At 41.2% G+C, this 14,370-nt stretch overlaps 1 protein-coding gene across 36 annotated transcripts in view; it reads right to left on the bottom strand.

The window, feature by feature from the left end:
* MAP4 (microtubule associated protein 4) overlaps positions 1-14,370 on the bottom strand; it is a 1,914,856-nt gene that overhangs the window by 258,119 nt on the left and 1,642,367 nt on the right. For 30 of the 36 annotated variants that reach the window (XM_069210826.1, XM_069210834.1, XM_069210837.1 and 27 more), the window contains one exon: positions 6,363-6,685. In XM_069210826.1, the coding sequence (XP_069066927.1) occupies positions 6,363-6,685 (323 nt within the window). The remainder of the gene's footprint in view (positions 1-6,362; positions 6,686-14,370) is intronic. The other 6 variants (XM_069210836.1, XM_069210840.1, XM_069210841.1 and 3 more) reach the window with 1 other exon arrangement.

Below are 14,370 nucleotides of genomic sequence, written 5' to 3'. Positions count from 1 at the left end.
ATATTCAGTCGCAAAGAAAAAGATCTTCTTAGGGCCCTTCAGGAAAACTTTACTGACCAGAATGGAGAAAAAAAGAGAAGGGGCGAAGGACATCTGAGAAAAGCAATAAAAGCAGCCAAATAAACACAAGTAGAAGAAAATGGAAGGCCAGATTTTACAATTGATTCTCCAGAAACTAAATGCAGCATCTCTTCCACTTGAAGGGTCCCTTGAAACCCTCAGCACAAAAAAGCAGTTAGAAGGAAGATTAAGATAACCACGGTGGCGATAATAAGAAACCAAGCAGCAACGTTCGGGAATGGGAGACTGTGGAAAATGATCTTGATTGACATACTGGGCAGATGATCTGATCTCAAGGTCACACTTGCGGTTGAAGGAGGAGGTTGTCTGAAGAGACAGCACTCCCCATTGCAACAATATGCCAACTAGCACTTCATCATCTGTGTCGCTCCTTCCACTTTTTGCAAAAATTACAGAGAAAGTTGTTAATAAACTAATCTCGGCTCTATCAAAAATGCTGTGCAGATGGCTTCGTCTCTTAGCCTCTCCCTGGTAATAGTTGCTAAGTGGATGAACCTTATTTGTCTTAAGCTTAATGGAGGAAAAACATAGGTTCTGACACTGGGTAACCAGGCAAATATTTGGCATCAGCCTGGTGGCCCAGGGAGCCAGGCCCGATTCCAGAAGCAAAATCCAAGATCAAGAATCTTGGCATTTGGGTGGATGATAAATTATTTTTGGGTAACAAAATCTCTGCTGTGGCGGGAAAGTGCTTTGGACTTCTGATAATGTTGAGAAAAATAGTGGGTTTCCTACCAACAGAATCCAGGAAGACAGTGGTTCAAGCCATGATAGTGTCAAGGCTATACTACTGTAACATGCTATACCTGAGAGTGACAGAAAGCAGACTCATCAGATTGCAAAGAGTGCAAAAAGCAGCAGCTAGGTTCATTTTGAGTTTGCCTAGATGGGCGTCCATGGAAGATGCGCTGTGGCAGCTTCCCAGGCTCCCATGAGAAAAAGAGGTGCCCTTAAAGCCTTATGCTTCGGTTAAAAAGCAATTAAGGGTCATGGTACCTGCAACCGTTAATGAGACCTTACATCCCCAGGGGAAATCTTAGATCAGCATGGGACCTGTTGGCTATAGTGTCCAGCGTGAGGAAAGCACGGTTGGGTGGGAAGTTGTTTGGCTATCTCGCACCGAAGCTGTGGAATACTCTGCCTTCAGATGTTTGTCTGGCCCAATCATAGGAAATGTTCAGAATAAAACTCAAAACATAGTTCTTTAGATCAGGATGCAGGGTGGTCTGAACTGCACATAGCTGAATGGGCTTCGGTACAGAGCACTGGGACACCTCTGAAGAGGTAGCTATGCGCTGTAGAAATAATTTTTAAAAAATCATCCAAAGTGTTTGCTCAGGTTGTTTGCTTTGCTGTTCTGATGATCTCAATACATTGTTGTGATCTGTATATTTCAGGCATGAAATGAGTTGCACATTTTTTTACCTTCAAAATTTGAAAACGTTCTGGATTTTGAGTCCTCATCTGTTCAGATTTATTTCGTCTGTCTCATTCATAATAAAATGCAGTGTTAGGAAGAAGAAAAGAGACGTCGCAGCAGAGTGGTCCGCTCTGTTTCAACATATTTAAGGTGATAAAAATGCACTCTGGCCCACCTTGGTCTTTGCATTTTCATATATCGCAGGTTGGTGCCCCAGCTATCAATTCTGGGATTTATGACAAAAGAGATGTCTTGGGTCAGCATTTTCTGTAGGGACAACTGTAAAGATGCTGGTGATATATTCAGCAGGTCGCCTCAAGTCTGCTTTTCTATGGCATTACTAATTTATAAACAATTCAGCAGTCACGTCAGGTTGCATAATGGCATCAGGGCATTAAAAAAAGGACATTTGTCTTTGCATCCACACTGTACACAACGCCAAACAAATAATAGATTACTTAGATTGGTGTAGTTATCTTGTTATTGATATGAAGCCTCGGATGGGTCATGTACAATGTTGATGACTTTTATAAATCGTTCATTAACTTCTGCAAGTGATTTTTCATCTGCCACTCATTCCAAGTACAAGTGATAAAACATTTCATTTTCAGAGGTCTCAAAAAAGCTTCTTCATTGTCAAGCACTTGTTAAGGGGTCAGATTTCAAGACGAAGAGCTTAGTTCTGTCCTGGTAATTCTATTTGCTGATCTTACTGATGTAAGTAATGCCAGTTAGTTGTGTAAGATTAGTATATGGACATGTATAGGATGCAAAGCTACCTCTGTAACAGAGAAAAGTAAACTTGGTCCCTTTAGAAAAAATAGTGCATTGGGTAGGCGAAGCCTTAAGACACTGTGTGGCGCAAAAGAAAATAGGTCGAGATAGTTTAAGAGGAAAATATGTCTAAAAGGCACAGCTGAATCCATCAATCACTGCTCCACACAACTGAAATACAAAGTGTCTAGCTGATGTGCTGAGATTCTGCAGCAGTGGAGCTCTTGAATTAGTTTATAGAGCAGTGTCAACACATTCTTAATAACAGATGATGCCCAAATGCAGATTTTGTTATAAAGTAACTTTACAGAAAAATAAAATGTGTATTATATAAAAATTATGCTCCCTTGTTTATGTTGGTTATGAGTGACACCGGTTTCTTTAGGCACATCTTTTAGGTTTTTAAAATGGCAGGTAGCAGTCTGAGTTCATTATAAACATTTTACAAGCAATACAGTGCTGTGTGGCTCCATCTTTGCCCAAGATGCCGCACAGGCCAGATGTAACAATGACAACATAAATGTTGCCTTGCCAAACCACCTTCAGTTCCTAAAACTGTGCAGCTCAGTAGAAATCTGAAGATCTGATTGAGAGTGGAGAACAGTGGAGCACATTTTCCATTAGAACACGCGCTACTGATGGTACTTAACATCTTTTAATGCTGTGGTTTCCAAAGGAGATCTGGTTCTATTATAGGCATTTATGATAACCACTGACTACGTAAATGAGTTGTATTAAAATGTATGCTATGAAGATATACCTTGTACAAATATCCTAAAAATATGGCATGGATCTGGCCTTCCTGGATACAACTGTTTTAATGAATATGATTCCATCGGTTTTCATCATCCATTAAATATTGTTCATTAAAGCCTAACAAATATGGACGCTGAGCCACTGATTCCAAACAAGGCTACGGTCAATTTATCTTAATCAAGGCATTAACTCAAACACAGGTTGGCCCGCGACAAGCCACTTATACCAGAAATTATATAGCAGCACTGGCTGAGCAGACCATTGGTGAGACTTGGTAGAGCTATCTCCAACAGCCATGTACTGCAACACATGCACCACTTGCCTGGCAGCAGAGGTAACACCAAAGATGAAACCAGAAGCCCCTAGTTTCCAAGATGTGGCCTGATAAGAAGGACAACAATCGCTCTAGAGAGCTCACTGGGGTACGGCAATAGGACCCACATGGTCCGGAATTTCGTTTTAACACACATGGATATACTGAGTATTGTGAAGAATGTCACATGGTTTATCTGTGTTGTATGATCATTTGTTTATTCCTCAAGAAAAAAATACAAGAATATTTGAGAAGGGCCTGGAATTATTCCTCATGATACTTCCTAATGCACGAGGCCATCTAGCATTACATTGTTAATTGTCTGGTAGCTACACCTTTGCAAGTACTCACAGAAAGATTAAAAAGCTCTGTCTACATATTGCAGTTTCCTGTTCTGGAGCTATGAGCAAAAGCCTTTTTTAGGTGTGGCAGTGACGAAAAGGCAGGTAAGTGCATATACCAGAATGAATTAATCTGTCACCTTCAGAGGAAGCATGCTTTTTATAGTTACAATAGTCTTCAAGAGGACAGTCTGTAATAAAAAAAACTACAAGGTCCTCACCTTGCTCACCTGCCTGGCTGAAGTTATAGCCACAAAGAAAACCGTTTTAAGAGAAAAAACATTAATTAGACAACTGCACAAAGGTTCAAAAGGTTAAACCAATAATGCAACAATAACAATTAGTTGCCCCAATGACTATTAATGTAACACGTAGCGGAAACCATATTTACAAGTCTCTTCAAACATTTTTAAATCACATGACTGATGGACGGTTGGATAACAGGTCTTCAATATACCAAACCTCCATGAATTCTTGCCTCTTACTACTGCACTACCTCCTATGGGGATGTGTCACATCTGCCTAACAGAGTAGTGGTGGAATATGCTTACTTATTGGTTATGGTAGATGTGTCACAGATCATTCTACCAACAGTGTATCTTTTTCTCTGTTCTCTGCCGGCTTCTACTGGAGAAATAGATTCTTTGAAGGGCTTACTCAAAGCACACACCATCAGAAAATGAGATGAATGTTGGCATTCATGCTACTTGCTGCCAGTAAATCTTGAAAGTTAATTATGTCATTTACTCAGATTGCTGATAATTTTAATCTCACTGTCAATTGACACAGTTGTGCATGCTCTTTTCAATTGAAAAGGTGTGAGCTAGGGCGTGCACTTGCCTTTTTCTCTTCCATTCAAGGGCCTCCTAGATTTGTTTAGCAAATTTGACATTCTTCAATAGTAAGATAGCCTTGAGTGTGCAGAACACACAAATCACATGGATCTTTTTTAGATTGCTTCCTGCCGAATGATTGGCACGTCAAAAGCAGTGAGAGGATGGACATTTTATGGAGGGAAATACAGAAAAAGTCCCTTCAGAAAAATGAGGGACAACCCACACTAAACATAACTGAATGATGTATGTATTCAAGGATGTTACAACTTACATGAGAAGGGCTGCAGAGGTGGCCTCCTTAGCAGAACCTATAGGGAGAGTCTGGATGCCTTGCCATTCTGGTCCACAGTACATCTTCAGAGATTGGTTGGCAACTGCTGGGATGCCAACGAGTATGAAGGCACGAGGGCATTCTGTTTACAAACGTTGAGTACTGCCATAATGCAAAGGAGGAAGAGGGATGCTCTTCTACTGCATCTTTCACAGCCAAAGTTAAATAGGACAGCCGGCAGATGGGTGGGGTTGGGCATCCTTAGTGTTGGCCACAGAATAATTTTCGGGCTTTTTTATTAGGTGTACTCTGGATGCAATGAACCAGTGAAGCCTGAAAGCAAGTAGCCCAAACTCATCCTTGGACTCTCTACCTCTGTGTGTGAACCCAACAATCAGGCATTGTGAAAGAAACAAAAAGAAGGGAGGGTGTTTATTTTTGTGCATTGGGCAAACTATTTGGAGGAGAGGAAGATATGGCACAGATTTGCGCAGAAAATTAATAGGCTGGGGTTTGTCTCCCTGTAGCCAATTAAACCATGAGAGCAAGCCAAAGGGAGGGAGTTACCTGGGTAGGAAGGAGAAAGGGGTCTTCATTTAAAGAGGCCTTGCCAGACAGATGTTGATAAGGATACACCTATCCTACAGGTAAGTGCAATAGGAACAGCTATGGGAGGGATAATTAGTTAAAAAAAATAGACTGGGGAGCATACCAGAGTCTTGTGCAAAACCACCTAACCTACCAGAGTCAGTAGAAACCCTGCACTGGGCCTCTAGAGGGAAGCTGTGTTTGTTCACTTATTTTGAAGAGAGGAGAAGAATCTTCACCAAACAAAGGGAAGAACATGAATACTGTATTGGTATTTAAAGCATAAAGAAGCATAACCACTCCAAACTTTGTCCTGGTTTATATTCCAGGCACCTTCTTTAGGATCTTATTGCATGGAGCCAAGAAACTTGCTTTCAACAGTTGAAGTAGAGCCATCGGAGTCTAGAGGGTTAGCTTTGCAGGCCTATAAGTCACACAGTACCTTTTTTCCTCCATGAAAATAAGCAGCCTATTCATCATCTTTTGTGCACTGCTCCACGGAGCTCCTAGGTTTTCAAAATCTAGTAGTTAGGGGCACATCTAGACGAGTATTTTTTCTTTGCATGGTGGCACTTTTAGAACTAGTTGCCCTACTACATAGTTAGAACTACAGATGACAGAATGCAGTTGAAACAATACTATGACTGAAATAGCTACTTACACATGGGAGCAGAATATTTTAACACTGACTCTTGTTCGGCAAGAATAGTGATTGCATTTACTAAATGTAAAAATAAATCAGTAACATTATTTCCATAGCTTAATAAACAGTTCCTTGTCATCCTAATGGATATATGAGCGTTGAAAATCTTGTGGGGAAAATACCTTAGTTCAGACACACATGCACCATATAAACTATATGGGTTCAGTATACTATATGTGTCCAACTCACCCTTGTGATTATACATAGAGACCTTGCTTAGCGGAAAAAGAAACTACAAAATAAATAAAAAGGATGACACAAAGGGAAGCAGCTGCTTACCTTGCCACCACCAGGCTGGTACTTCAGGTTATCTGTCGATCCAATTTTGGAGCGAACGTTCTTTAGGTCAGGGGCTGGCACAGAGCCAGGGCGTGCTGCCTTGGGTGCCACATTAACTTTAGAGGTTGGGGCTCTGGCCACAGGTACTTTTTTGCCATCTGTGGTAGCATTGGATTCTGGGATGGGCTTTGTCATCACAGACTTTGAAGGCTTGGGCCTGTTGATAGGAGCTGCAGGGCCAAAGTTGGTTCCTGGAGAGCTAGGGGTAGTGGCATTGCTCTTCCCAGTGTTTACAGGCGCAGTCTTCGGTCGACTCAAATCTGCTATAAATGAATTCAAAAAGAGGAAGAAAAGCTGTTTCAAAAACAAATACAAAATGCGTTTCCTCATTCCAGTTCCAAACCTTGCTATTGTGTTCTCTAAACAAATGGCATTCGATTCTCGCTCATTACCAAAGAACGTCTCCCCACTGAGCAGATTTATTTTTATTTTTTTAAACCAATGCACTTATGTTTATCAAGGTCATATTAATGTAAATGTGCAAAACTTGAGCGAGATTCTCAATTTGATTCTGGAATAGCACTCCCATTCGAGAATGCCATTTTATCTACGTCCAGCATTTCATTTAAATACCTGCTTAAACACTAAAGTCTTAGCATTATTGCACATATATTATATATGCACTCCCAATATGCTACACATTTTGCCTGTTCAAATAAGTGTAGTCTCAATTTGAAGGTGGCACAATTTAATGAAGAGAGCATTTTACCAGGGCTTGTTATAGCTTTATGCAATGCCTTCTCACATTCTTCCCAAGAGAAGAGCCTGCCACCTGCATGCCAGTGGAATGGAGTTTTTGTCTGATCACATGTTCTGTGCTCCATTTATTGAATTGTATGAAGGTACTGCCAAAATGTATAGAATTTAGCATTAAATGCTCTAATTGATCAGACGCCATAACACTGGTGTGTTGAAATGGCAAATTGTACTTGAAATATTTTTGATGCTTGACAGATATTTTTGTATTAAATATGTGTTACACTTTCATGAATTTTTCAAAGTGTCTGTTTTTCACAACTCAGACCCAAATCAGGATTCCACATAAAAGTGCTTGTTCCTTTCATGTTAGAATTGGTGGATCTCCACTTAGAGTAAGACCTCCCAGGAGTCATTCACCTGTCAATGGACTGTAGATATAGTAAGTAGTAGTAGTAAACTTTTTTTCAGTCAACAGACCACAAACGTGCAATGTACACATATAATAATAACATACTAAAATAAATGTTAAAACAATCTCACAAAGATAGGCGTGAAATAATCAATGTTGCCTAATTGGTAAGACCTTGGACCTTTAATTAAATTAGCAACAAATACCTTTGGAAGTCCTTAATAATGAGCTTTGAAGGGTCCTTTTTGCCCGCTAAAGGCTAATCTGATTTAAGGTTAAAAAAGGCTCTATAGCCATGCCGTTGTCACAGTATTTGTATTCCAAACGTTTAAAAAAATAAATCAATTTCCAGCTTTATTTCAGCTAAAAACCACTATAAAGCACATATATAAAAATACACTGCATAAAACAGGTAGAAATAAAACATCATACAAAATTCCAGATTGTTTTATGCAGTTTATTTTTATATATGTGCTTTTGTGGTTTTTAACCGAAATAAAACCTGAAATTGAATTAAAATAATAAATTTAATAATAAAAACAAACAAAAGAAAAACATATTAATGCAGACCATAAGACATACTGGATATGGCAAGTGTTACATCCCCATGCCCCTAGTTTTATGACACTTCTTGTAATTATTCCTCATTAGGGTTCTTTTTAGTGAATAGTAACTTGATAGACAGAGCTCTTGGGGCAATCCCATTTAAATCCTTAGAGGCATGATGTACGTTTATACAGTTTAAAACTCCTGGGAGCAGGACCAATTACAGGTTCCCCTCAGGCAGCCCTTTTATTCTAATCTTCCAAGCCCACTGCAAAAATCATATAACCCCAAAGACAATCACTTCCTTTGTATCAGTTTTCGAAATTCTCTGCGACTCCCAGTAGTTCCTCATTCCCATCATCTTGCACACTGGGATAATTCATTTATTGTGTGACAATAAATATCTAAGGCAGAAAAGTAAGAAGTGATCTTCAGTTTCTATTTCCTGGAGGCATAAAGGGTAATGCACTGTGGCATGTCCTGTTCTGACCCCTTTTGCTGTCAACACTCTTAAAGGTGTTGAACCAAATCTAAACTATGCGTATAAACGCTTTGCCGCTAAGGGATACAGTCTATCTATGTATGGTTTGAAATGTGGAGAGGGTTTATGACCCCAGAAACTGTCTTGCTAGACTTCCTTGTTTATAATATGACCAAATTCTCAAGACGTTTCCCCAATACACCTTTTAGCATCAGCTTATCCCCAAATCTCTGCCTCGTAAGTAGCCTCTGCCACCACCGTTGCTCTATAACATTTTAGAGCAGGTGTCACCGCACGTCCTGCAATTGCCTTGTACAATCTTCCAATTACAGTCCTCTCTGGTTCAGTGCTGCTCTACTATTTGCCATTTAAGGTCCCCAAGTCAAAGTATCTGTCACTCTTATACCCAAGTAATCAACTTGATGGACTTTTTCAATCAGGGAACCCTCGATCTACTTTTGCCTCTAAATTACCGATGATGATTTATTCCCATAAATTTTGGTTTGGGGGATTTATTTCTAGTCCCCTGTTCTTACAAAACGGAACAAAGGCACCTAGTTCCATCTGTACTGGACTGTAGATGTACAATCAGAGGCCATGCCTGATGACCAGATTTCCTAAGTGTGACTTAGGAGTGTGCATGTACTGTAATACAATGCAGAATACGCTGCAAAGGCAATGTTTGGGCATAAGTGTTTACAGCATCGGGTACCAATCCATTACAAAGTTCTATATTAGTTTCAACCTTCTCACCTAAATATAAATTAATAACTCTTCTTAAGTCAACCAGTGGTGGAACCAACATAATTGTGTTTGTGATTATCAGTATACAGGTCAAACACACAAAAGAGTTTGGATTAATCCAGCATTCCAATCAAAGGAAAACAACTGGTTAGCACAGATGTGCCACAAGTAAGAATCCCTGTGACAGAATGGCCTGCATTGTGTCACACACAGAAAAAAATGGTGTCATTAAATTGAATGTTTAAAACAGTATGAAAATAATAGATGGAGTTCTGGGGGTTGAACCTAGCCATAGGTGTTACCTTAAGCATCAAAGTAGCAGAATACACACCCACTAAGACACCCTAGATTCTGAGATCAGAGGCACAAGCAGCAAAAATGTTTGACGAAGCCTCTGCATAGCTACAACCCACTAAAAGGTGTCATAATAATCTTATCAACTATCTTGCTAGGTTGAAGTCTTGCTTTTAATTATCAAATAAGCTGTTTGTGGAACGCATAAGTTCCTCAAGCTGCTTTATGTCATGGTTCATGTTGAAATAACTCTTGGCCTAAGATAAAAATTAAAAGGAATATGTCTCCCATTCTCTTTGATAAGAAGACAGCTCCTTTTATTTCAGGGTGATTGCCAGATGAGAACGGCAGTATCATTCGTCTCGAAGGCACAAATGAACAAGTTACTTACCTTCGGTAACGAGGTATCTGGTAGAGACTCTATCTAGCTGCAGATTCCTTACCTTAGAATTCCCTGGTGTCAGCTTCGAATCTGGAGTTTTTTCTGAGCAGTACCCTGCGCGCACGCCGTCGGACGGTGTCGTTCGGATCCACGTGCGTCGACGAGCACCGCGTGCGTCGTCAGCGTCGTTGGAGCCGTCTATGACGTCACGGTTGTCTATATAGACGGCGTCTCGGCGTGCGTACGTCACGTCAGTTCTTTTCCACATCTTCCCGCGCCAGAAGCGCAGAGTCATGGAAGAACCAACCAATACACTTTTAACCTCTGACTGTTTGGAGTAAAAACACAATCATGCCTATAAGAAAGGCAAAAGTTGCCAAAATCAAAATGAAAATGTCACTTACCCAGTGTACATCTGTTCGTGGCATCAGTCGCAGTAGATTCGCATGTTTTGCAATAGCTCGCCATCTGGTGTTGGGCCGGAGTGTTACAAGTTGTTTTTCTTCGAAGAAGTCTTTCGAGTCACGGGACCGAGTGACTCCTCCTTTTGTCTCCATTGCGCATGGGCGTCGACTCCATCTTCGATTGTTTTTCCCCGCAGAGGGTGAGGTAGGAGTTGAATTGTAGTAATAGTGCCCATGCAATGGAGTGACTAAGTATGCACCTATTTAAGGTTGAGATGATACATATACAAATAGTTGAAGGTAACTTCCAAACTGCTACAGGCTCCCGGGGAGGCGGGTGGGCACATGCGAATCTACTGCGACTGATGCCACGAACAGATGTACACTGGGTAAGTGACATTTTCAGTTCGATGGCATCTGTCGCTGTAGATACGCATGTTTTGCATAGACTAGTAAGCAGTTATCTCCCCAAAAGCGGTGGATCAGCCTGTAGGAGTGGAAGTAGTCTGAAATAATGTTCTTAATACGGCTTGACCTACTGTGGCTTGTTGTGCGGATAACACGTCTACACAGTAGTGCTTGGTGAATGTGTGAGGCGTAGACCATGTGGCTGCCTTACATATTTCTTGCATTGGGATGTTTCCTAGAAAGGCCATGGTAGCACCTTTCTTTCTGGTTGAGTGTGCCCTTGGTGTAATGGGCAGCTGTCGTTTAGCTTTAAGGTAGCAGATTTGGATGCATTTAACTATCCATCTGGCTATACCTTGTTTTGATATTGGGTTTCCTGCATGAGGTTTTTGAAATGCAATAAATAGTTGTTTAGTCTTTCTGATGTTCTTTGTTCTGTCAATGTAATACATCAATGCTCTTTTGACATCTAATGTATGTAGTGCCCTTTCAGCTACGGTATCTGGCTGTGGAAAGAACACTGGAAGTTCCACTGTTTGATTTAGATGGAACGGTGAAATAACCTTTGGCAAAAATTTAGGATTGGTCCTTAGGACGACCTTATTCTTGTGTAGTTGTATAAAAGGTTCCTGTATTGTAAACGCCTGAATCTCGCTTACTCTTCTTAGGGAAGTAATGGCGATGAGAAATGCCACCTTCCAGGTTAGGAACTGTATTTCGCAGGAGTGCATGGGTTCAAAAGGTGGACCCATAAGTCTAGTTAGGACAACATTTAGGTTCCATGAAGGAACAGGTGGTGTTCTTGGTGGTATAATTCTCCTAAGGCCCTCCATGAATGCTTTAATGACTGGTATCTTATATAGGGAAGTTGAATAGGTAGTCTGCAGGTATGCAGATATTGCTGCAAGGTGTATTTTAATGGAAGAGAAAGCCAGGTTAGATTTTTGTAAGTGAAGCAAGTAACCCACTACATGTTCTGGAGTTGTGTGTAATGGTTGTATTTGATTAATATGGCAGTAGCAAACAAACCTCTTCCATTTACTTGCATAGCAGTGCCTGGTGGATGGCCTTCTGGCTTGTTTTATGACTTCCATACATTCTTGGGTAAGTTGTAAGTGCCCGAATTCTAGGATTTCAGGAGCCAGATTGCTAGATTCAGCGATGCTGGATCTGGGTGTCTGATCTTTTGGTTGTGTTGTGTCAACAGATCTGGCCTGTTGGGCAATTTGATGCAGGGTACTACTGATAGGTCTAGCAGCGTTGTGTACCAGGGTTGCCTTGCCCAAGTTGGTGCTATTAATATGAGTTTGAGTTTGTTTTGACTGAGTTTGTTTACCAGGTAAGGAAGGAGAGGGAGAGGAGGAAAAGCGTAAGCAAATATCCCTGACCAGTTCATCCATAGGGCATTGCCTTGGGACTGTTTGTGTGGGTATCTGGATGCGAAGTTTTGGCATTTTGCGTTCTCCTTTGTCGCAAACAAGTCTATCTGAGGTGTTCCCCAGAGTTTGAAATAAGTGTTCAGAATTTGGGGGTGAATTTCCCATTCGTGGACCTGTTGGTGATCTCGAGAGAGATTGTCTGCGAGTTGATTTTGGATCCCTGGTATAAATTGTGCTATTAGGCGAATTTGGTTGTGAATTGCCCAACGCCAAATCTTTTGTGCTAGCAGGCTTAACTGCGTGGAGTGCATCCCCCCTTGCTTGTTTAGATAATACATTGTTGTCATGTTGTCTGTTTTGACGAGAATGTATTTGTGAACTATTATTGGTTGGAAAGCTTTTAGTGCTTGAAAAACTGCTAGAAGTTCTAGGTGATTTATATGCAGTTTTGTTTGATGTACGTTCCATTGTCCTTGTATGCTGTGTTGATCGAGGTGTGCTCCCCACCCTGTCATGGAAGCATCTGTTGTTATTACGTATTGTGGCACTGGGTCTTGGAAAGGCCGCCCTTTGTTTAAATTTATGTTGTTCCACCACAGAAGCGAGAGGTAAGTTTGGCGGTCTATTAACACCAGATCTAGAAGGTGACCCTGTGCTTGTGACCATTGTGATGCTAGGCACTGTTGTAAGGGCCTCATGTGCAGTCTTGCGTTTGGGACAATGGCTATGCATGAAGACATCATGCCTAGGAGTTGTAGTACCATCTTTGCTTGTATACTTTGTGTTGGATACATGCGTTGTATGATGGTGTTGAAATTTTGAATTCTTTGTGGACTTGGAGTGGCTACTCCTTTTGATGTGTCTATTATGGCTCCCAGGTATTGTTGTACCTTGCGCGGCAGAATTTTGGATTTTGTGAAGTTGACGGTGAACCCTAGTTTGAAGAGGGTTTGTATGATATGATTTGTGTGATTTGAGCACTCTATTAGCGAATGGGCCTTGATTAGCCAGTCGTCTAGATATGGGAACACATGTATTTGCTGCCTTCTTATGTGTGCAGCGACTACCGCTAGACATTTGGTAAAGACTCTTGGTGCGGTTGTTAATCCGAAATGCAGTACCTTGAATTGGTAATGTATTCCCTTGAATACAAACCTTAGGTATTTCCTGTGCGATGGGTGTATTGGTATATGGAAATAAGCATCCTTGAGGTCTAAAGTTGCCATGTAGTCGTGTAGTTTTAGCAATGGCAATACTTCTTGTAGTGTGACCATGTGAAAGTGGTCTGATTTGATGAAAGTGTTCACTACTCTGAGGTCTAGGATTGGTCTCAGCGTTTTGTCCTTCTTTGGTATCAGAAAGTACAGTGAGTAAACTCCTGTGTTTATTTGTGTGTTTGGCACTAATTCGATTGCATTCTTTTGCAATAGTGCCTGCACTTCTATCTCCAGGAGATTGGAATGATGTGTTGTCAAATTTTGTGCTTTCGGTGGTATGTTTGGAGGGAATTGTAGAAATTCTATGCAATAACCATGTTGGATAATTGCTAGAACCCAAGTGTCTGTAGTGATTTCCTCCCATGCTTTGTAATAATGACTTATTCTTCCCCCCACTGGTGTTGTGTGGAGGGGGTGAGTGACATGTGAGTCACTGTTTAGTAGTAGGGGTTTTGGGGCTCTGAAATCTTCCTCTATTCCTAGGGAATTGCCCTCCTCTATATTGTCCCCGAAAACCTCCTCTATACTGTCCCTGGTAACTGGACGGTGTTGCTTGTGAGGTGCTGGCTTGTGTGCTCTGACCCCGAAACCCCCCTCTAAAGGGTGTTTTACGGAATGTGCTGTAATTCCCTCTGCTCTGCGGGGAGTAGAGTGCGCCCATGGCTTTGGCAGTGTCCGTATCTTTTTTGAGTTTCTCAATCGCTGTGTCCACTTCTGGACCGAACAGTTCTTTTTCGTTAAAAGGCATATTGAGAACTGCTTGTTGAATCTCTGGTTTAAATCCAGACGTTCGGAGCCATGCATGCCTTCTGATAGTTACAGATGTATTAATTGTCCGTGCAGCTGTATCTGCAGCGTCCATGGAGGAGCGGATCTGGTTGTTGGAAATGGTCTGTCCCTCCTCAACCACTTGTTTTGCCCTATTTTGTAAGTCCTTGGGCAGATGTTCAATGAGATGTTGCATCTCGTCCCAGTGGGCTCTGTC

The sequence above is a fragment of the Pleurodeles waltl genome, chromosome 10 (genome assembly GCF_031143425.1).
Source record: "Pleurodeles waltl isolate 20211129_DDA chromosome 10, aPleWal1.hap1.20221129, whole genome shotgun sequence".
NCBI classification, from domain to species: domain Eukaryota; kingdom Metazoa; phylum Chordata; class Amphibia; order Caudata; family Salamandridae; genus Pleurodeles; species Pleurodeles waltl.
Note: the sequence above shows the minus strand (reverse complement) of the source record. Positions and strands in the feature narration are given on the sequence as shown.